Source organism: Lytechinus variegatus, chromosome 10 (assembly GCF_018143015.1).
Source record: "Lytechinus variegatus isolate NC3 chromosome 10, Lvar_3.0, whole genome shotgun sequence".
Lineage (NCBI taxonomy): Eukaryota > Metazoa > Echinodermata > Echinoidea > Temnopleuroida > Toxopneustidae > Lytechinus > Lytechinus variegatus.
Window position 1 is genome coordinate 22,234,009 of NC_054749.1, and position 22,259 is coordinate 22,256,267.

The window sequence follows — 22,259 nt, forward strand, 5'->3', positions numbered from 1 at the left end:
CGTCTTTTCAATAATAAGAGTGGGCTATATTTAACCGGGATCACAACTCTGGAGGATAAACATGATAAAACGATTTTATCGTTAAAGAGAGTGGAAGGTGGAAGTGAACAGACATTGTACATGAACGTTTCTACATGTATGTTTTTATACTCTTCTCTTCGAACAAAATATATATAGGTTCCTGTGTGGATAACAAAGTAATTGATAACTCTTGGTTTCAGTGAAACGTACTATCATATTCCTAGCCACGACTTCCTCAGGCTTTATTTCCTTTGCAAAGAAAAACCTCAGTTATCAATTATTTTTTACATTTACTTATTGTAACCATATTCTTTAAAATTATCTATTAGAATGCTGTAAAATTCACCTACAGTACATGTAGTTGTGCTTGCTTGTTTTGAAGTCAGTACAGAAGAAATAAAACGATTTTGTTTGCATTCTACCTACAAGTAATTCCAAGGAGTTTGTTTGTATGTTTCCTCCCCCCCCCCCCCCCTTTGAATGGGCGTTCTTTGGTCCTACCCCCTTGTACCGTTACATATTTTAGGATTTTTCTGTAATGTCAAAGTAAAAATAAACTTAACAAAGCTATGTAGAAATGGGAGGGATTTTGTATTCCCATTCCATTTTCATTTTTGGGATTTACTCTCTAATCTACCCTCCAAACCCAACACAACCCCACTTCCCCCTCACTTTAGCCCCACCCCCTTCTCTCTCCTTCCCGCTACCTTCCCATCATCTCTCCTCCTTTCCACTCTCTCTCTCCCTCCCTCTTCCCCCTCCCCCATCTCTCTCTATCTATCTCTCTCTCTCTCTCTCTCTTGGTTATCTTATCCTGAATTCTTAAATAAATGCAAAAAATATAATCATAATAAAACACACAGGAAAACGATACTCTCTTTTCAAGTTCATTTATTATAAAAACAAATTTGTCCTTTGCATTGCAAGCCTTCATCACATTATAATAATAATATGACAATCACATTAATAATACATGCCTGACTATTCAGTGGAGTAGAAGTTTAATCAATTCATTGTAGGTACATGTATATTAAATAAAATTAGTCAATATACCCTGGTAATAAACAAAATGCATAGAGCCTCAATATTTCCAATGTTTCTAAAGCGCTAATAAGTTTGTGAGTGTAGAATAAAACACATTTTTACTGGTGGTTACAAGCTGTTATAAACATTTGTTTGACAAAGATCAAATTTATCATAAAACTATGATTTGTAATAAAAAAAAAATTATGTATGCTCTGACTCATTTACAATGAGCTCATGCAGTATTTTGAGGGCCATAACTAACATTTAGAAAGAAATAGCATCATCAGAGTTATGACTACTTCAACCGTTCTGCAATTGGCAAGAGAAGTATTGAAAAAAAAATAATGGAAAAGAGTGATTTTTCATAACACCTGCAGTATATCTGACATAACAGATCACATCACCAACTGGCATCCCTGCTTATTCAGTGTTGGAAGATCAATCCTCTTTAAAGTTCTCTTCTTTTTCCCCTCTATTTCTGATTTTTTTTTGTTCCTGATTGATTGACTCAACATATCTTACTTTATACACTTCTGAAGTAATCAATATCTCCAGCTGGGGCAGATCCAGGATTTTCCAAGGAAAATTTGACAAGAAAAAAAAGAGGTCTTAAATTTACATTAAAAATATTCAATGACTCTCAAAGGGGGGGGGGGCACGGCCGGATACCCCCCCCCCTAAATAGATTGGCAACTGATCTCCAGTAATTTTAAATGAACCTAGACATATTTGCATGATATCATATGCCAATGACACACTCCTTAAACATACAAAATTGCATTGATCTAATTCATTGTGTGTATAACTTCTGACTTTACAATTAGAAAACAAATATCAACCTGTCAATCAAGAAAGCTCAAAATTTGTTCCTGAAAACTCCTTCAAACATAGTGGTACTCAATTTTTTTAAATCCTGTGCGAACAAAAATTGAAAAAGAAATTAAAGTTTGCAATTAAATGCTTGTTGGTGACAAGAAATTTCATCTACACAGATACTTTTCAATGAAAAGCTGACATGAAATTAAAAGGTGATATCTCTTTAGAAAGCTTTCTCTATTTTCTTGCACTTTCCTCTATCTTTGAATCATTATTTTACTTATTACTAAGCATCAAATAAAATATTCCAATTGTGAAAAAAAAATTGAACAGTTTTATGAAACACACATGATATTATACGGCAGCTATGATAAAACAGAACACACACAAGTACCAAAATGAGCTCAACTATTTTTTAAATAATAACAAATCCAACATGTAAATTGCACTTCTTTCTGTAAATTGATATCAAAATAATATATAACATTAAATTGTATTAAAGTGTATTATCCCAAATTCATTGAAAAATAATTTTGAAATCAGCAATAAAACTATTTCCTACTGGATTTACAACACATGAATTAATGGAAGATAATAAATGGACTGCCAGTTCATTTAAATAAAATGCATATTATTACTGTCATAACTTTGAAATTGAACAAAGAGTATATTTAGTATTGTTCATATCAGACTCAAAATATAAAAAATGTTTGCTCCTGTATAATGCACACCAGTGCATGTTAATTTAGCTTTGTAGAACTTAGGTTTATCTGCTGATACAAAAGAACATGGAATAAAACTGATTCTTCACACCGGCAAAATGTTCATGTAATACATCAGGAATTCCTATACAGTAGAGCGTTTAAAAAAAGGACTAGTAAGATGTTTATCTGACAGTCTGTTTTATCCAACAATTACCATGAGGAACTACCCTACTCAGTGAAACAAAGTAAAGAAAAGTTATTAGATCTGACAATTAGTCAGATGAAAAAAATTGATGAAACAGCCCTAAGAATTACATGAACCTTTAATGGGTTTAGTGAGTTATCATATTGAAAATATATACTGACTGAGTACTATCAAAGATTGACATCATGTTTCAATACATTAGATTGAGCACCTCACTCAGCATGTCAAACTTGGATCTAAATAAACAATACTTAAAACCCCCACCCCTACTTAATCACTTCATGAATAACACTTTGTATAGAACTCGGTATCAAATTATTAAGGACATTTTGCACACTTAGGGGATAATTTGCCTTTTTGCCTTTTCCCCTTTTTTGTTTGTTTTTTGTTTTTGGCCTGCTTCATATGAATTCATCCACTGAACCATCCAACATTACCTTCACTTATGCATATTTGAAAGGAGACTGGATGGGGCAAAATATTCAGAAATAGAAAATACCATATCTTTATAATATTTAAAGACAAAAATCTATTTACAAAATCTATTGTGCATCAGAATAAATAGAACTCTAGCAGCAGATACTGCCTCACCGAAACAGATAGATGGGTACACTGTGATCAGCTACATGCGTCAGGTTCAAACTCTGGTACCTGTATGGAATGAAAGTTGGTTTGGGATGAGTTTAATAGAAGAGACAATTTACCCTGGGGGGGGGGGGGGGCACTCTCCACATGGCCTGCTATGCACCCGCATCCAGAAACAGCATAAAAAAGGGTCATGTTTCGGCGTCGGCGTCTTTGGCAAAAAGGGTTGCATTTCAGCACCATTCGGGTGTAAATCGCCTTTTAGGGTAGCCTTTTTTCTCTGTCTTCACACCATTTAGGGTTGCTAAGTTGGTTTCGAAAATTACGCCATTGAGGGGTGCCAATTTTGGCAAATTTGAGGAGACCCGGAAGCAGAACGAAGCCATAAACACCATGAAGGGCGATTTTAAGGGATACAAAAAAAAACATCGCACACGCCGGCCAGCGCATCACTTATGAGAGTCAGATGAGTTACCCCCGTACAGTCCTAGCTAGTCTCTTACACCTGGCTCTATACTAGGCAGCACGCTTTACCCACATGCCCACAGGTATATCAATCGATTTTGATATTTAGGCCACTGCGGGTATCAAATTAGGGGATTTCCCTGTTCATGGTAGTTATTAGGGTGGCTTTTCTCATGGGTTATGCCATTTAGGGTTGCAAATTTAATTAATGTCATTACGCCAATTAGGGAGCATTTCTGAGATTGTCGGGAACGGGAAGGGAGCAGTCAATGTGGAGAGTGACCCCCCCCCCGAGCAATTTACGTGTCAGTCAACGAAGGGGGGCGAGAGAGAGAAAGATACAGAGCAAGAGAAATACAGAGAGATAGAGAGAACCAGTGTGATGAAATGTGATAGGAGCAAAAGGAGTAGAAGAAAGTAGAAATGCATGAAACACATAATTGGAAGCAGTTTGCATACATTACTGCTGTTAGGCAACTTTGGGGATGCACTGTACAAAGAGATGGTGAATGATATTTCTAAACAGCTCATAAAATTGTGTGCTGTTTAATTAAACTGTGTTTCTTCGGAATGGTACATGTATGTTTTAATAAAAATATTTAATTCCAAACAGGATTGAATCCTTTCTCATTATTGTACAAACAATTATCATAAACTCACAAAAAAGGTGTGTTCTTAAATTCATTTAGATCAGAATATCCAGATATGGATTGTCCAACCTCTGTGTAGTTCTACATGCCCTCATTGGTCAAAGCAGTGCATACAATTCCCCTTACCCATCTCCACCCCCCCCCCCATACACAATTTGAGGCTGAACATAGTAATTCCTGGAATAGTGATCCCACTCTGCATGTGTGTATCTCAAAATGCTCATTCTGCCCCATGAGATCAAATATAAATGTACCATAGGACTTTGTGAAACAGGCCTCTATTGATTTTATCAATTGACGGAGGCTGGAGTGAATTCATTTGAACACATGATAGACATGGACCAATAACATTTTTTCTAAATTGTGAATGACGGACTTATACAGCTACCTGAAATCCTGAACCTTCTAGATACAAATAAGTCCTGAATAACCTAAAATATACAAAATACAGGTAGAGTAAGTCTGCCCAATCATCCAATTCATTATCTTGGTTCATTATGAGACAGAATTGCCTCCCTGTACATCATTTAAATCCTGATCCACCAGAACTCTCATCCATTTTAAGAAAACATTACTTACCACTCTGAATTTCTGTGGTAGTAGTAACCTTCTATCGATGCTGTTGACTTTTGGAAGCAAATGTAGTAAAATCCAGCAAATGATGCTCCGCTTATGTCTTTAACTTTGTGATCTGGCACCAAGAAGTGTTCCTAAAATGAATAGAAATCAATAGAAATGATATGTTGGAAGCAGCTGTTGATTCGTGCTTTTGGATTAACAACAAATTACATTCTCCAACTGATAAATTTGAAGTGGACATGCATACAAATCAGGGGCGGATCCAGGATTTTCCAAGGGGGGGATTTTCCTGAGGAAAATTTGACAAGGTTTTCACCCCAAATGTAAGGTCATTTCGCCCACGGAAAATTTGACAAGCAAAAAAAAAAAAAAACAAGTCCATGCCTCTCAAAAACGGGGGGGGGGGGGGGGCATGGGCCAGATGTGCCCCCCCCCCCGAACCACCAGTGATACAAATTACATTACGTAACTAGTAATCAATTGCTTTTCTTGTGTTTGTTGCTTACAAACTGTTAAAAAATACACAAAAAGGATCTTCCAACACATCACAGACTCTTGTCTATAGTAAAATGAGCACACAGCACTAGCATGCATTATATAACTACTACTAGTAGCCCAGCCACCCTGTAGTCGGGGATTAAACCAGATTTAAAAACAATACAGATAAAGAAAAGATATGGAAATGATACATTTGCTTTTCTCTTTTGGCAAATATTGATGAGCTTCAGTGTGTCATTATTCATTGGAATATAAAAAAAATTGAATTATTCCTGATATATCTGATTTATATGATACATATTATTTACCAACAGCCTGCCTAAATCACAACATAATAAAAAGAAGAAATCAAACTATATCGAAGTACATACTTTCCACCTCATGAAGACATAATCTGTGTTTTTCAGGGCATCATAGTTGAAGTTGTCTTGATTGAAAGTCTTGGTGTATTGGTAAAATGATAAAAACTGACCCTGCAATTACAACATAAAAAACAGCAGATTCCAAATAGAATAACTGTATACAGATCAACAATTAGCAAGGCATAGCTGTCATCAATACATAAATCCCCAGAAAGTCACAGAAATGGAACATAGACCAATTCCAGAACCTAAATGTAATAAGAAACAGAAATCATATTCCATTTACTAGTATACTACAAATCATATAAAAAGGACTAATATTTAATGAAAGGTCAATGATAAAAATGCTAATTACCCCCCCCCCCTCCATTTTCATTTCATAAAGAAGAATAACAATCTTCTTGCCATATTATCTGTCTGAAACTGTTCATAATTGGCATTCAGTTTCCATAGGATGGCCTATCTATTAGCCTCAATGCCTCTTTCTCACTGGCCTTGGATATATATTTTTTTTGTGACCTCATTATAATATACTCCCATTTGTGCTGTGATACCAAAAAATGCCCTTTTGAAAATGGACTTGCCATAATATATGGAAATAGAAGAGTTTATTCTTTCAAGGGTATTTTTAGTACCTGTTTCATAGATTAAAAAAAAAACATAAAGTAAACTTATACTCAGCACTAAGGCAAATGGCTGTCTAGACAAACAGATTATTTGAATCTAGGTAGCAGACCTTCTTTGGGCTCCAACTTTCAAGATATGAGGTGATATTTATCAATTTGTAGATTAATTTCATCCAAGTCCTGCTTTTTGTATTTTTCATCTTGAAAATGGGTACCTCGGAGTTTTCCATCTAGGCATTTACCAAAGTGCTGGGAACTATTGAAGGATAATATAGATCAGATAATACCATTTTTTTTCCTGGATTATTTAAGTGTGAAACTACATGTACATGTCTCATTTACCCAATGCTTCTTGTCAACTTCTTCATCTGCATCCCATTTTCTTGTAAGAAATGGATATTTCTCCCCTATGATCTCCCCTTCAAAGAAAGTTACTAGAACAGGAAACTCATCAGTCAGGCCTTTGATCTTCAAGTACCCACACAGATAGCTGTTCTCCTCATCAACATGCTGTATCGGTGAGAAAATTGTCAAAGAATGAAGCTTGTTTAGAAAAAAAGAGTTTGATGAAATGAAATTATCTGCTTTCTCATGATCTACAGTCACCATGAATGATCATTCAGACGTTACTCTGACAATGATAATTTTGGAACATTCCAATTGGGCCCACGGAAATATTATTTTTCATATTAACTCAAACCAAATTAACTTTTATGACATTGATTTATTTACATACCATAGCTTTTTTTTTCTCTACTCAGGCCATTTTTCATCCATGCGAATAGGTGGTATCAATCATGTTTCCTGGATAAAAATTTAGCACATGGTTTGCTGCACTGCTTCAGCTACACATTTGAACATAAAAAAACCCTTGATTCATATGAAAAATAATGGGTGTGCAGACATGGGGCACAGTTGGTTTTGTCTTGATTTTTGAGGGGATGTTTTTTTTTTATTTACAGGTAATTTTTTTTCATTGAGGGGATGTTTTTTTTTTATTTACAGGTAAATTTTTTTCATAAGAAATTCATATATTTTGCTCAAATTAAGATGGAAACTTTGTGGAATTACAAAGAAATTGATGTATAATAATAATCTAAAGATCCATCCATTTTAGGAATGCAGATTAAAGATCTACAAACACAACATATGAGTCAGCAATGTCAATGACTATTTATTTGTATTTTTGCTATTTTTTATGAAACAAAGAATATTTCAATAGTGCAAATATGACATTAAACTTAAAGGCAATTTGAAATTTTCAGGGAAAATCAAACCATGTTTCACATTATGAGGGAAAAAATAAGATAATTTATATAACAGACCTTTTAGAGTCAAATTAATAAATAAATAAGTGGGTGACATCCCAATACCCTTGTTTGAAAACTGACCAGCATTTTGGCTTTTTGCATGAATAGTTCTTTGAAATAATGCCAATTTTTTATTAAAAGCTTTTTAACTTTCTTCTTTTAGTTTTATCAAAATTTGATAATTCTTTTAGCATGAGGAATAACAATAGAGTACCCTCTATCATTACTTCCTTCGAAAAAAAATTGTTATTTCTAAAGTTGATGTTGAGCTCTGCCTGGCTGGCTCAATTAGACCTAGCCTATCTAATATAGTAATATTCATCATGTTCATTCAATTTCCAATCAATGTTTTCTGGGGTGGACTTGCCCTTTTGAAAATTGTTTATTTTAAATAATAAACTATGTAATGTTAGTGTAATTGATCTCAATCTCAGTGCCAGTAAGATAGGGCCTTTAATTCAGATATCATGATATTTTGAAATCAAGGTTTCCTCAGCTCGAGCTCATCACACAATTAACAGGCACGGGCTTCACACTATGCTAGCCATCGTATCCTTCTTTCGCGCTACGCCGGGGTCTCTAGGGCAGGGACAAGTCCTCTTCCCCGGTCTTTTCCCCAAGCTCAGCAGATCTACTCACTTGCAACTCGACTTCCACGTCGTAACGATTGCCTTTGCTCTTCTGATGCCCTTGAAACCTTGAACCACTATAAAGCAAAGATCGAGCAACTCCTGGCTGGCAACAGTTTTGGGGCGGTGGAGGATAAACGTCGACAACACCAGGCATTTTCATCGAATTTAGGAACGTTAGAGTCAACGGTGGCTCAAATGATCAGTAGCATATGGGACTCGTACAATCGTCCAAAAAATATCTCGCGCCCGGCCGGCCGTGCATGTTACGTTATCGACCCATTTATTTAGCCTAGCCGTCAACGTCTTATGGAAATCGGGGGGGGGGGGGGCACTCTACTAAACGATGCTCTTGCGACAATGATATTGCTCCGGGCTTATTTTCGGATTTGCATTATTCCGGTGAGACAGTTTTAGGTATGTCTTCATGAATATTCAATGAGCAAACTGATGTCATATCCCTACTTGTATGTATTGTAATATATGAAATTAGGCATATTCAAAGTTTTCTACCAAGAAGTGTTGAACTAAAACAATTAAATTGACAAGTAATTAATAGTGCATTAGTTATTGAGCTTGTAACATACCTTGTTGTGGGCGTAAAGTTTTACCCCTTACCTATAAAACGTGTTTGCCCCTTTCCTCCCAATTTCTTGAAGTCAGTAAAGTGGAAGATACTGACTGTATTATATGGCGATGTGTGGTTTCAGCATGAGAGCATGGGCAAGTATAATTGGTCAGAGTTAAACTTTTCCTTTTTGAGCTCCCAATTCCTTTCTCTAGATTTGACTTGAAAGGGTTTATGAAAGTGCTCTTCAGTACTTGATTTGGCAAGTTATATGGTTATCAGATACTTCTCGATGTGAGAAAGAATTTTGTCTTTTTCAGACGAGTACAGTTGCTCTGCATGGGTTTCTCTATCTTGTCCTGTATAGTTCTGGAGTCTTCATTGAATTTGAAGAATTTTGAAGTCACAAGATCCGGAAGCTTAAAAGTGCCACCGAGATGTTGAGATTATTATCTCGGGAAGTCGACATCTTGATAGCAAAAGATAAGATGACGAGATCCCAGATCTCATCATGTAGACATCTTTTAGAAGAGATGTTGAGATGACAAGATCCCGGATCTCATCATGTCAACATCTTTTAGAAGAGATGTTGAGATGACAAGATCCCGGATCTCATCATGTCAACATCTTTTAGAAGAGATGATGAGATGACAAGATCCCGGATCTCGTCATGACGTCATCTTTTAGAAGAGATGATGAGATGACAAGATCCAGGATCTCATCATGTCAACAACGTGTAGAAGAGATGATGACATGACAAGATCCAGGATCTCATCATGTCAACATCTTGTAGAAGAGATGATCAGATGACAAGATCTTCGATCCATGATCATGTCATCTAATCATCTCTTCTTAAAGATGTAGACATGACGAGATCCAAGATCTTGTCATCTCATCATCTCTTCTACAAGATGTCAACATGATGAGATCCGGGATCTTGTCATCTCATCATCTCTTCTACAAGATGTCAACATGATGAGATCCAGGATCTTGTCATCTCATCATCTCTTCTTAAAGATGTTGACATGATGAGATCCGGGATCTTGTCATCTCATCATCTCTTCTACAAGATGTCAACATGATGAGATCCGGGATCTTGTCATCTCATCATCTCTTCTAAAAGATGTCGACATGATGAGATCTGGGATCTCGTCATCTTATCTTTTGCTATCAAGATGTCGACTTCCCGAGATAATTATCTCAACATCTCGGTGGCACTTTTAAGCTTCCATAGTCACAAGATCGTCGGTCCCTTGAATTATTCGGAACACTTGGATAAGATCTGCTCTGTGACGTCGGTAGGATAATGAAGGTAACTTTAATTGAGCCAACCTTTCCGGGTAACTCTTGACCTGTAAACTCGGAACCGCTTTTGTAGCTATTCTTTGGACTCTCTCGATCGAGTTTCGCCTGATCCTTCTTTTTGTTAATTGCTGCAACTTATTTCATCATAATGAAATAATGGAGACACACATCATTTACACATTTATGATAAAATATCATGTAATAACATTAGATTTTAAACCAAAAAAAAGGAAAGTGGGGGTGTAACATCACCAGCCCACCTTTATGTGCCTAATGAATAGTTATGAAGAAATGCCTAGAACAGCAGTGTTTTACTGGAACAATGCAAATTTTAAAATTCAATAATTTGTTATCCGATGTTGATGAAATGTCAGCACTTTGCTTTGTGAATTTTACTCAATTTAGATACAAATATCTTCAGCCCGGAGCATCCCTTTGAACCCCGGCTTTAAACCCAGTCATTCGATTAGCATACTAGTAATGTGTGGAATTGTAGCCGGAGCAAATTTTTTTCAGTGGCGTGTGCAAGGCTTTGGTGCAACCCACTGAACTACCACTATGTGCAATTATAATGTTTGACCACAAAGAAAAATACAACTATACTACCTTTATTGTCAGGTGTAAAATGAAAACTTTTACTATCAACACTTTATTTCCTCGCTTCGGGTCTCTTTTTATATCACTTCTCAAAATATATGAAGGGTATATCGTTCCAGTTTATTTGAATGAATTAAGAAAAATCTACCACACTGAAATTTCGTCAAAATCCGATGTAGAACAAAAAGAATTGTGACATTTTATTTTTTTCTCATCTGTAAGTTGGACCTGGGGAGTGTCGACTTAATTTGTTGTGTGACAAGTTTCATATTGGTTTGATTCGGGTGTATATACTTCTTATGTGAAATTAAAGAGTGCAATGTATGAAATGACAAAACATCACCAAAGAAAATGACCTTTTTTTGGGGGGAGGGGGGCTTGTTAACAGATTCCAGGCCAAAATCACCTTGAAAATGTGAATATTGGAAACCATTCCTTTTGCTTGTCAAAATAGTATATACAGGCGCGGATCCATGGGGGGGGGCCGAGGGGGCCTCGGCCCCCCCCTTCGGCTAAAAAAAAGAGAGAAGGAAAGAAAGAGAAAAAGAGGGGAAGAGGGGAAAGAAAAGAAGAAAAAGAAGAAAGGAAGAAGGGAAGAAAAAAAGAGAGGAAAGAAAAAGGAAAGGAGAGAGAGGAGAGGGGAAAAGAAGAGGGGAAAAGAGAGAGGAAGAAGGGAAGGAGGAAGAGGGAAAAAAAGAGAGAGGAAAGGGGGAAGAAAAGAAGAAAAAGGAAAGAGGGGGAAGGAAGGGAAGGAGAGAAAAGGGGGAAAGAAAGAGAAGGAAAAAGAGAGGGAAAGGAAAAGGAGAAAAAAAAGAGAGAGGAAAAAGAGGAAAGAAAAGGAGGAAGAGAAGAAAAGAAAGGGAGAGGGAGGAAAGAAGAGAAGAAAAAAGAGAGGGAAAAGAAGAAGGGAAAGAAAAAAGGAGAAGAAGAGGGGAAAGAAAGAGAAAAAAGAGGAAGAGGGGGAAGGAAGAGAAGAAAAAGGGAGGGGAGGGAGAAGAAAAAAGAGGAAGAGGGGAAAAGGAAAAGGAGAAAAAAGGAAAGAGAGGAAGAGGGAAGAAAAAAGAGGAAAAAAGAGAGAGAAGGGAAAAAAGGGGGAAAGGAAGAGAAGAAAAGGGGAAAGGAAGAGAAGAAAAGGGGAAAGAAAGAGAAGAAAAGGGAGGGAGGGGGGGAAGAAAAAAGAGGAAGAGGGGAAAGAAAAGGAGAAAGGGGAAGAGGGAGGAAAGAAAAAAAAGAGAGGGGAAAGAAAAGAAGAAAAAAGGGAAAAAGAAGAGGGGAAAGAAAGAGGAAGAGGGGAAGGAAGAGAAGAAAAGGGAGGGGAGGAGGGAGAAAAAAAGAGGAAGAGGGGGAAAAAGAGAGAGGAAGAGGGGAAAAGGAGAAAAAAGAAGAAAGAGGAAGAGGGATGAAAAAAGAAAGAGAGAAAGGGGGAAAGAAGAGAAGAAAAGGGGAGAGGAAGACGGGGAAAGAAAATGATGTTCGAACCAAAAGGGCGCTGAAATAATGTTCGAAGAAATGTCAAAATGCTGTTCGAACTGGGGGCAGAATTGATGTTTGAACGGGAGGGGGGGGCGAATTGATGTTCGACGTAGGGGCGCCAAATTGATGTTGGAACTAGGGGCGCCAGATTGATACTCGAGCTAGGGGGGGGGGTGGCGAAATGGTATTCGAACTAGGGGCGCCAAATTGATGTTGGACCTACATGTAGGGGCGCCGAATCGATATTCGAACTAGAAGGGCGCCAAAATGATGTTCGAAGGGATGCCAAAATGATGTTCGAACTGGGGGCCAAATTGATGTTCGAACGGGGGGGGGGGGGCCGAAGTGATGATCGACCTACATGTAGGGGCGCCGAATTGATATTCGAACTAGGGGCGCCAAATTGATATTAGACCTACATGTAGGGGCGCCGACTTGATATTCGAACTAGGATGGCGCCGAAATAAAGTTCGAAGGGATGTTAAAATAATGTTCGAAGTGGGGACGCAAAATTAATACTCGAACTGGGGAGGGGGGCCGAATCGATGTTCGAGCTAGGGGAGCGCCAATTGATACTCAAACTAGGGGGTCGCCGAATTGATGTTCGAACTAGGGGGGCGCAAAATTGATACTCGAGCTAGGGGGGAATGATATTCGAACTAGGGAAGGCAAATTGAGTTCGAAGGGATGCCAAAATGATGTTCGAACTGGGGGCCTAATTTATGTTCGAACGGGGGGGGGGGCCGAATTGATGATCGACCTATATTTAGGGGCGCCGAATTGACATTCGAACTAGGAGGGCGCCGAAATGATGTTCGAAGTGGGGACGCCAAATTGATACTCGAACTAGGGAGGGGGCCGAATTGATTTTCGACGTAGGGGCGCCAAGTTGATGTAGGGGGCGCCAAATTGATACTCGAGCTGGGGGGGGGTGGCGAAATGGTATTCGAACTAAGGGCGCCAAATTGATGTTGGACCTACATGTAGGGGCGCCGAATCGATATTCGAACTAGGAGGGCGCCGAAATGATGTTCGAAGGGATGCGGCCAAAATGATGTTCGAACTGGGGGCCAAATTGATGTTCGAACGGGGGGGGGGGCGAAGTGATGATCGACCTACATGTAGGGGCGCCGAATTGATATTCGAACTAGGAGGGCGCCGAAATAAAGTTCGAAGGGATGTTAAAATAATGTTCGAACTGGGGGCGCAAAAATAATACTCGAACTGGGGAGGGGGGCCGAATCGATGTTCGAGCTAGGGGGGCGCCAATTGATACTCAAACTAGGGGGGCACCGAATTGATGTTCGAACTAGGGGGGCGCCGAAATGATGTTCGAAGTGGGGGCGCCAAATTGATACTCAAACTAGGGGGCGCCGAATTGATGTTCAAACTAGGGGGGGGGGCGCAAAATTGATACTCGAGCTAGGGGGGCGAAATGATATTCGAACTAGGGAAGGTAAATTGAGTTCGAAGGGATGTCAAAATGATGTTCGAACTGGGCGCCGAATTAATGTTCGAACGGGGGGGGGGGCACATTGATGATCGACTTACATGTAGGGGCGCCGCGCCGTACTGATATTTGAACTGCCGCCTTGTTGTTGGCTCATTGTTCCATATATTGAAAGTTTTTAAATGCCTTGGCCTTGAGGTTTTTAGGCCTTGGGGTTCCATGCCTTGGCCTTGGGGATTGAAGCCTTGGTCTTGGGTATTAAAGCCTTGGCCTTGGAGGTTTGAGCCTTGTCTACAACACTGATGGATATATTGATAGATATTATTTACAGAAATTTTGAAGTTTACTTGCACACACTAAGAAATAAAGGTTTAGAATTGAACCCCAAAAGGCTGATGCAAAATCAGCACCCTATGGGTTCAAAAATTGAACCCCTGATTTGGGGTTCAAAAATTAAACCCTGCGGTTGGGGTTCATTTTTGCACCCTGCGGGTTCAAAACTGCACCCCTAGGGTTTCAATTTGAAATTTAGGGGTGCAGTTTTGAACCCGCAGGGTGCAAAAATGAACCCCAACCGCAGGGTTCAATTTTTGAACCCCAAATCAGGGGTTCAAATTTTTAACCCATAGGGTGCTGATTTTGCATCAACCTTTCGGGGTTCAATTTTGAACCTTTATTTCTTGGTGTGCAATATGTAAAAGAATAAATGAAACATTCATTGTAAAGGTAAAAGTTTCGGATGCGTGTTTTATTTTTTGACGAATCGTCAAATACACAAATAACTGAAATAACTGTATGGTTTTTATCGTTCCTATATTGTTGTTTCATGTAGTAATGCGTAAAAGACAGCTATATACAGTTCATGATACGACACCTTTTCGTTTCCAACCTACAGTGGGAAATCACGTTTTATTATTTTTTAACGAATTCCACTGAAACTATACACAACAAAAAGTAAGTCCCCCCTTAAACAAACATCAATAATTTCCGAACCAATGCGAGTTTTTAATATATTTTTACATGAGCGTGTAAGTAATTTTATAAGCTTTCCTCTGAGTAAATGTTATGGACGTATTTTACGTCATGCTTTAGTGAGCACCGTCAGAAGGCAAAAATGTCACTTTTCAAAAGTCACAAGCCAAATTGATTACTTTGATTCCATTTTATTGGAGCTAATTCCACATTCTCATCATGAAAAATGGTCAGAAGGCTTGTAAAAGGTACTTTCTAAAAGATGATACAACTTTTTTGACTAAATTTTACGGTTGAATAAACACAAGTCCAAAATTACTATAATTGAATTTTGTACACATTTCTATCAATAAAAATGATAGAATATGATGACAGTTATTTTGGGGGAGAGCATCTTCAACAATAACCATCGTTTCACGGTTCAATGAATATTTATTGAAAACAAAAATACGATTTTATAAATTTCATAGGCATGTATTGTTTCATTTTGGTAACTGAAAATTATCTTTTCTCAACTTTTTCGTTTATGTTCATGACCAATTAACATGCTTCAATGATTCAAAGGCGTTTAATTACACATTCACGCTTGAATGAACATGTGGAATGTGATCAGCTCGTTTTTACGTTATTAGAAAAATGCAATTTGTAACTATGTATATCTTTCACAAACCTCCTTGCATAGTTCATTTGATTTGATTCTTATGAAAATCCCGATGTTTAATGCATCAGTGAGCACACAATATTCGAAAATTATGCAAATGAGAAGAAAGTTCTAGGCCTTAGCCCCACTCTGTGCCGTATCGAATGATTCTTTTGGTGTGCGCGGCTTTTAGATAGTGTTACCTTGAAGCCATGTGCGAAGTTTCATGAAATATTTGTTGGCAGAAGTAACAAAAACCGTCCATGACACAAACCCTCATTTCATATTTGTTAAAATTTTGACTTCCTCTCTCATAGACTTGTGTACATTAAAGGTGCATATATTTAAGAATAAGTAAGCCCTTATTCAATATGTTGGAACTTTTTTCACGGCTGTCTTTAGCAATGTCACTTGGCAGTAATGTTTATCAACCTATGGGCAGTCTTTCTGTGCAAAAATGAAATCGATTTGTATATTCATGGATGAGCGAGCACGCATCAAAATGGGAAAATTTGTATTTTCAATGTCAAAGACTCATTTTAAAGGGTAATAAAGTGAATATTGGGGGCAAATTCGGTTTCAAATTTGACTTTAATTGCTGTTGTCTTATCATCCATCATTTCTATCACTACACACGTTCCGAACTTTAAATATTTTCATGGTTGAGCGAGCACATTCGAAAACTTAGGTATGAATACTCTTTATACTGCATAAATGCATACTTCCCTAACAATTTCTCATGATCAGTTTAATTTATGGACAAATCAGTCTGTCAGTGGTGGATCCAGAATTTCGAAATGGGGGAGGGCCTATAATCGGGGAAGACATCAACATTTCCAAATTTTAACATGATCTAACAAGTTTTAGAGGATACTACCATAAACCCCTATGATGATACGTCACAATACAGGGGCCGCGGAACGGTTTTGAAAGTGGGAAGGGGGCTGACCATCCAGAAAATCACAATCGTATGATCATTTTTACATTTGTGTACATGCTTTTGGAAAAAAAGTGAGGGGCTGAAGCCCCCAGCACCCCCCCCCCCGCGGCCCCTGCAATACACTGTGTCCACTCAACCATGAACATACAATATCAAAATTGTGTGTGGAGTGGCTAAATGGATAGTAAAACAGCATAACACCATGAAATTCACCTAAAAACAATTTTTGCCCAACTTTGCATATGCACAATCTGAAAATCGATTCTTGTGACTTTCAAAAATAGTCATTTTCAATTCAATCTTTAATCACTCATGCATGACACAACCGATCAATCTCATTTTCACCAGGAGTTGCTTAATGAGTGTAGAAAACCACCTACGAAATATCATATCTCAAAATAATTCTGTTCAAAAGTTACAGCAATTTGATTTAGGGGGGACTTACTTTTTTTGTTGTGTATTTACTCAGGCCTAAACTGCATTGCTATCATTTACATTTATTGTTACATCTTGAACTAGTTGATGTATACAAGATACATGGGACCTTGGAATTCATGTTTCGCTAGTATCGTATGAAAGAGAGAGATTAGAACTTATCGTCCAAAATGATTTTTGTACGATTATTGCACAACCAGTTTTCATACGTGGCGATACAGAGGTGTCATCCCCCTAAGATTTTTCAACCCTGAAACAAAAAGTAGAAAAAAATGGAGTACCCACAGGAACGAAGAATGCCTACAATGCAAGAGAGGTTTCTGTGAGAATTAACTGAACTAGACATTACCCATTCGGCAATGGGAGTCAATATTTCGGCACGATTATTACTTGACTTGAAATTAGGGCCCCCTAAGAAATCCTGGATCCGCGCCTTGCTCCCGCTCACATAATTCTAGCAGGGCCTACTCTGATGAGAAATTTAACGAAATTGAAAGCATCAAATGGTTAAAATACAAATCGCTCGAGTTTCCCGCTCGCATTGATTATTTTTATAAGTGATATTACATTTATTCATGAACACATCATTATAAATCCATTATTCATTTGCCTCTTCTTCATGCATAGGCGGATCCAGGTGGGGGCCCGAGGCGCCCCCCTATTGGTAGAGCAAAAAAAAGGGGAAGGAAAGAAAAAGGAAGGAAAAGAAAAGAGAGAAAAAAAAGGAGGAAGACGAATGAATAAAATAAGATGAGAGGAAGGCTTGGAAAAAATATTTCATGTCACTATATAAAATTTTCGCTCGCGCTTCGCGCTCGCATTGCCTGTTAAATGATCCACATATCTTGTTCAACGTGGAGCTTAAATATCAAGTTTGGAAGTCAGTATACAAAACATATTTCTCCTTGGAAATCGAACTTTCATTAATTTTTGTGATTTACATATTGAATTTTAAAACGTGCTCTGTAAAAATGTCAGTTTTATGGTCTGAATATTAACATTTTCCAATTGCGCTGTGCGTTCGCGAATTTGATTTATCAGGTACCTATTATTTTCATGTATTCCATAAAGTTTTCAAAATATCCCTTTTCAGGTCTGATTATCAAAACGCATCAGCTAGCGCCGCTATGCTTACATTTTTAATTGGCGGGTTATGTATGTCTCAATATTGATTGTATAACAAACTACCTAAAATCCCCTTTTCATGACAGTTTGTCAAAAATTTCGGCTCGCGATTTGCGCTCGCATTAATGGTTAAAAATATATCAACTAATTAATGATGCATCCTATTCATAATAAAAAGGTGCTTGAATGTACAGTGTTCAGGCCATAATATCATCAGATTCCGCGCCCTCATTATGCATGTATAATAAGATATCAATTTAATAATTAAATTGTCCCTTTTTTTTAATCTCGCGCTTAGCAAGATGAATAGGAAGATATATAGTCATCATATTCATATGATAACATGTCCTAAGGATGGCAAGGTCCTATGTCTCAAAATTAAAGTAATAATGAAACATATCCGCTCTTTATCAAGTGCGATTTATATCCACCTTACAAGTTTCCTATAAAGTGTTTGAAATATCAGATCGGAATATCAAATATTTTAAGCTCGCGCTTCGCGCTCGCTTTTATTTTCATGATAAAAGATTATGTAGAATGCCTAGATTATAGGTCTAAATCTGAAACACGCGCGCGCATTTTCATTCACTTATCCAGTTTCAGATCACAATATAAAAAAATTCCGCTCGCCCTTTGTGCTCGAATTATTAATGTAGGAAGATTCCCTTTCTCATCCCTTTCATGATTTAAACATGAATAGAGTATCCCGTTCAAGGTCGAAATCACGATTTTTTTTTACGCTCGCACTTTGCGCTCGCATTATTAATATAGGAAGATTCCATTTTATTCATCTTTTTCATGATTTAGGAAACAAATCTAGAATTTTTCCGCTCGCACTTCGCGCTCGCATCAATTGATTTGATTTGATTTATTGTTTTCTTCTGCATCCATAACATTCGTATAATACATTTTTCATAACATAATAAACATAATATTAGCATTTTTGGCATGAATCATAAATAAAGAGTACTAAAAAAATAATTCCAGACAAAATTATTAACTATATGATATTCACAATTTGCAGGAGAAGGATTGTCATCATAAGCAGATTGCTTGAAAAAATGACAATCCCAAACTTATACTAATTGAATTAATACATTTATAAAGCAGAATGGGCATATATTTTCAAATACGAAACATGAATTCATGCAATATCATAGTGTGAAGATGAAGATGATAAAGCTGAGGGTGACGGTGATATGATGATGTTGTTGTTGTTGATGATGATGATGATGATTATGATGGTGGTCATGATGAAGATATTGGTGATGACTAAATCGAAGGAGGAATAAATTCACGATAAAAAGGATACGACACAGAAATTTTACTTCAAATATTCTGATAATAACATAAATTTAACGTTAGCCTTAAATGAGTGAAGAGACGAAGATTGTTTTACAGACTCTGCTGGTAGAGAGTTCCACAAATCTGGACCATGGTGTCTTATGGATCTCTGCGCAATAAGCAGTTTGGGGTTGATTAAATGGAAATTTGAAGAGTAACGGGTAGGGTATGAATGAATAGATGTATTAAGAGTATAAAAATTGTGGAATGAAGGTGGGAGCATGTTATTTACGTACTTAAACATAAGTAGTAAACTCTGAAGTGTATTATGTCAAATACTGTTAGAGTCTTTAGTTTATGGGATAATGGATTTGTGTGTGATAAATATTGGGAATCAGTACAGATTCGAATTGCTTTTTTCTGTAGTAAGTATATTGTATTAAAGTTTTCCATTCTTTATGTAGAAATGTCAAAAATTTTCAGCTCGCGCTTCGCGTTCGCATTATTTGATTGATGAAATATGTAATGTCTTCATGGCTAAATGCAAGCAGTCCTTAAAAGGCACCTTTCGATCAGTTCAAAACGTATTCAAACATTTTCTGCTCGCGCTTTGCGCTCGCATTCTAGAATTCTCGCAAATCTAGAATTTTTCCGCCCGGACTTTGCTCTCGCATCAATTGTTAAGTAATACTGTATAGCTATCCTGTTCATGATTACAAAAAAATAATTAAAATTTTTAATGTAGAAATGTCAAAAATTTTCAGCTCGCGTTTCGCGCTCGCATTATTTGATTGTTGAAATATATCACGTTTTCGTGGCTAACTGTATGCAGTCTTTAACAGGACTGGTAGGCCTACCTTTCCGATCAGTTCAAAACGTTTATCACAAATTTCTACTCGCGCTTCGCGTTCGCAGTAATTATTGCAGGCACATATTTTTTTCAGAAAGTTCAAATTTTAGGAAAAAATTCATGCAATTTAAAAAAAAATTGCTCGCCCTTCGCACAGGCATTATAAAATAAGGATTATGATATTATACATTTATGTTGATTTAAAGAATAAAGCTAAGATGTGACTTGTAAGACTACCCCCTTCAAAGAAACAAACCCAAAAAAAAATCTTCGAGCGGCCGATCAGGGAAAATATGGCTGAAAAAAAAAATTGGGCCCCTTTATTGGCGAAAGCTGGATCCGCCCCTGATTCATGTGCCTATGAAATAAGATAATTTAACATGCATTTAAGGCACTTATGATTGCCTGGGGAGGGGCCGCCATTTTTCCGAAAAGTACACAGGGGCGCCAAAATCAGGTCGAATTTGGGCCCCCCTCCCTACGAAATCCTGGATCCGCGCCTGAGTATATACATGTATATATAATATATATATATATATATATATATATATATATATATATTGTAAAGAAATGGATGAAGAGAACAATGGTAGACGTAGCTTAAATCAAGGTTCCCCAGAGCTATCTACCCTTTGGAAAAATTGGTTATGCCGAAAAAATGTCTCTGCCGGGAATCGAACCCGGGCCCCCAGCTTTGAACGCCGGTGCCTTAACCACTAGACCACAGAGACGGGCTAGTGGCTAGGCCGACCGAGATCCGATTGACCGTCAGAAAGACAGATTTTCGACACTATACCAATTACCTTTGTCGGGTGAAGGTGGGTTTTGAACAATGACAAGCCGTCATGCCTCAGCTGGATCAAAGCTATTGCTTCGATACAGTACACGTATGTGAGAAAGTATACAAATGTGTGAAGCTATACATGTACAACAGCTTTGGCAACTCTTTTATTTAAATATTGTAAAGAAATGGATGAAGAGAACAATGGTAGACGTAGCTTAAATCAAGGTTCCCCAGAGCTATCTACCCTTTGGAAAAATTGGTTATGCCGAAAAAATGTCTCTGCCGGGAATCGAACCCGGGCCCCCAGCTTTGAACGCCGGTGCCTTAACCACTAGACCACAGAGACGGGCTAGTGGCTAGGCCGACCGAGATCCGATTGACCGTCAGAAAGACAGATTTTCGACACTATACCAATTACCTTTGTCGGGTGAAGGTGGGTGGTGGGGAACCTTGATTTAAGCTACGTCTACCATTGTTCTCTTCATCCATTTCTTTACAATATTTAAATAAAAGAGTTGCCAAAGCTGTTGTACATGTATAGCTTCACACATTTGTATACTTTCTCACATACGTGTACTGTATCGAAGCAACAGCTTTGATCCAGCTGAGGCATGACGGCTTGTCATTGTTCAAAACCCACCTTCACCCGACAAAGGTAATTGGTATAGTGTCGAAAATCTGTCTTTCTGACGGTCAATCGGATCTCGGTCGGCCTAGCCACTAGCCCGTCTCTGTGGTCTAGTGGTTAAGGCACCGGCGTTCAAAGCTGGGGGCCCGGGTTCGATTCCCGGCAGAGACATTTTTTCGGCATAACCAATTTTTCCAAAGGGTAGATAGCTCTGGGGAACCTTGATTTAAGCTACGTCTACCATTGTTCTCTTCATCCATTTCTTTACAATATTTAAATAAAAGAGTTGCCAAAGCTGTTGTACATGTATAGCTTCACACATATATATATATATATATATATATACATGTATGTATGTATTATGATGCGAGCGCGAAGCGCGAGCTGAATTTTTTTTAGTAAACTGACCTGAAAACAGGAAAAGGTACCTGTTTATAGGACTGTTTGTATATACTCAGGAGGATATACATATCTCATTACACAGATAATGTGAGTGCCGAGAGCGAGCTTAAATTTCTTTATATTCTGACCTGAAAGCATGATATTATAAGCATTTTTTGGTAATATAATGATTAAGATGGGTATCTAAAGGAACAATAGATGCGAGCGCGCGTGCTGAAAATTTTTATATTTCGGTCTGAAAAAATTGACAGTAAAAACGTTTTTTAAATAAAGAACAGGATATATATCCAACAAAAGATTATTGCATATCGAAGCGGGAGTTCATTAAGT

General features: G+C 37.7%; 1 protein-coding gene across 1 annotated transcript; it reads right to left on the reverse strand.

Annotated features, from left to right (window-relative positions):
- Positions 1–3,134: 3,134 nt before the first annotated feature.
- LOC121422875 (glucose-induced degradation protein 4 homolog) lies at positions 3,135–8,717 on the reverse strand. The gene is made up of 5 exons (XM_041618103.1): positions 8,487–8,717; positions 6,880–7,047; positions 5,921–6,022; positions 5,052–5,182; positions 3,135–3,423 (listed from the first exon to the last, which is right to left on the reverse strand). Exons 1-5 carry the CDS (start codon positions 8,637–8,639, stop codon positions 3,360–3,362), a joined length of 618 nt encoding a protein of 205 aa, XP_041474037.1. The 5' UTR covers positions 8,640–8,717; the 3' UTR covers positions 3,135–3,359.
- Between the last annotated feature and the right edge of the window lie 13,542 nt (positions 8,718–22,259).

Coding starts and splice junctions, on each gene's coding strand:
- LOC121422875 (XM_041618103.1), bottom strand. CDS start 8,639: ATGAAAATGCCTGGTGTTGTCGACGTTTATCCTCCACCGCCCCAAAAC. Junction 5,183..5,920: donor ATGTCTTCATGAGGTGGAAA/GTATGTACTTCG, acceptor TATTCATTTTAG/GAACACTTCTTGGTGCCAGA. Junction 3,424..5,051: donor TACCACAGAAATTCAGAGTG/GTAAGTAATGTT, acceptor CATTCCATACAG/GTACCAGAGTTTGAACCTGA.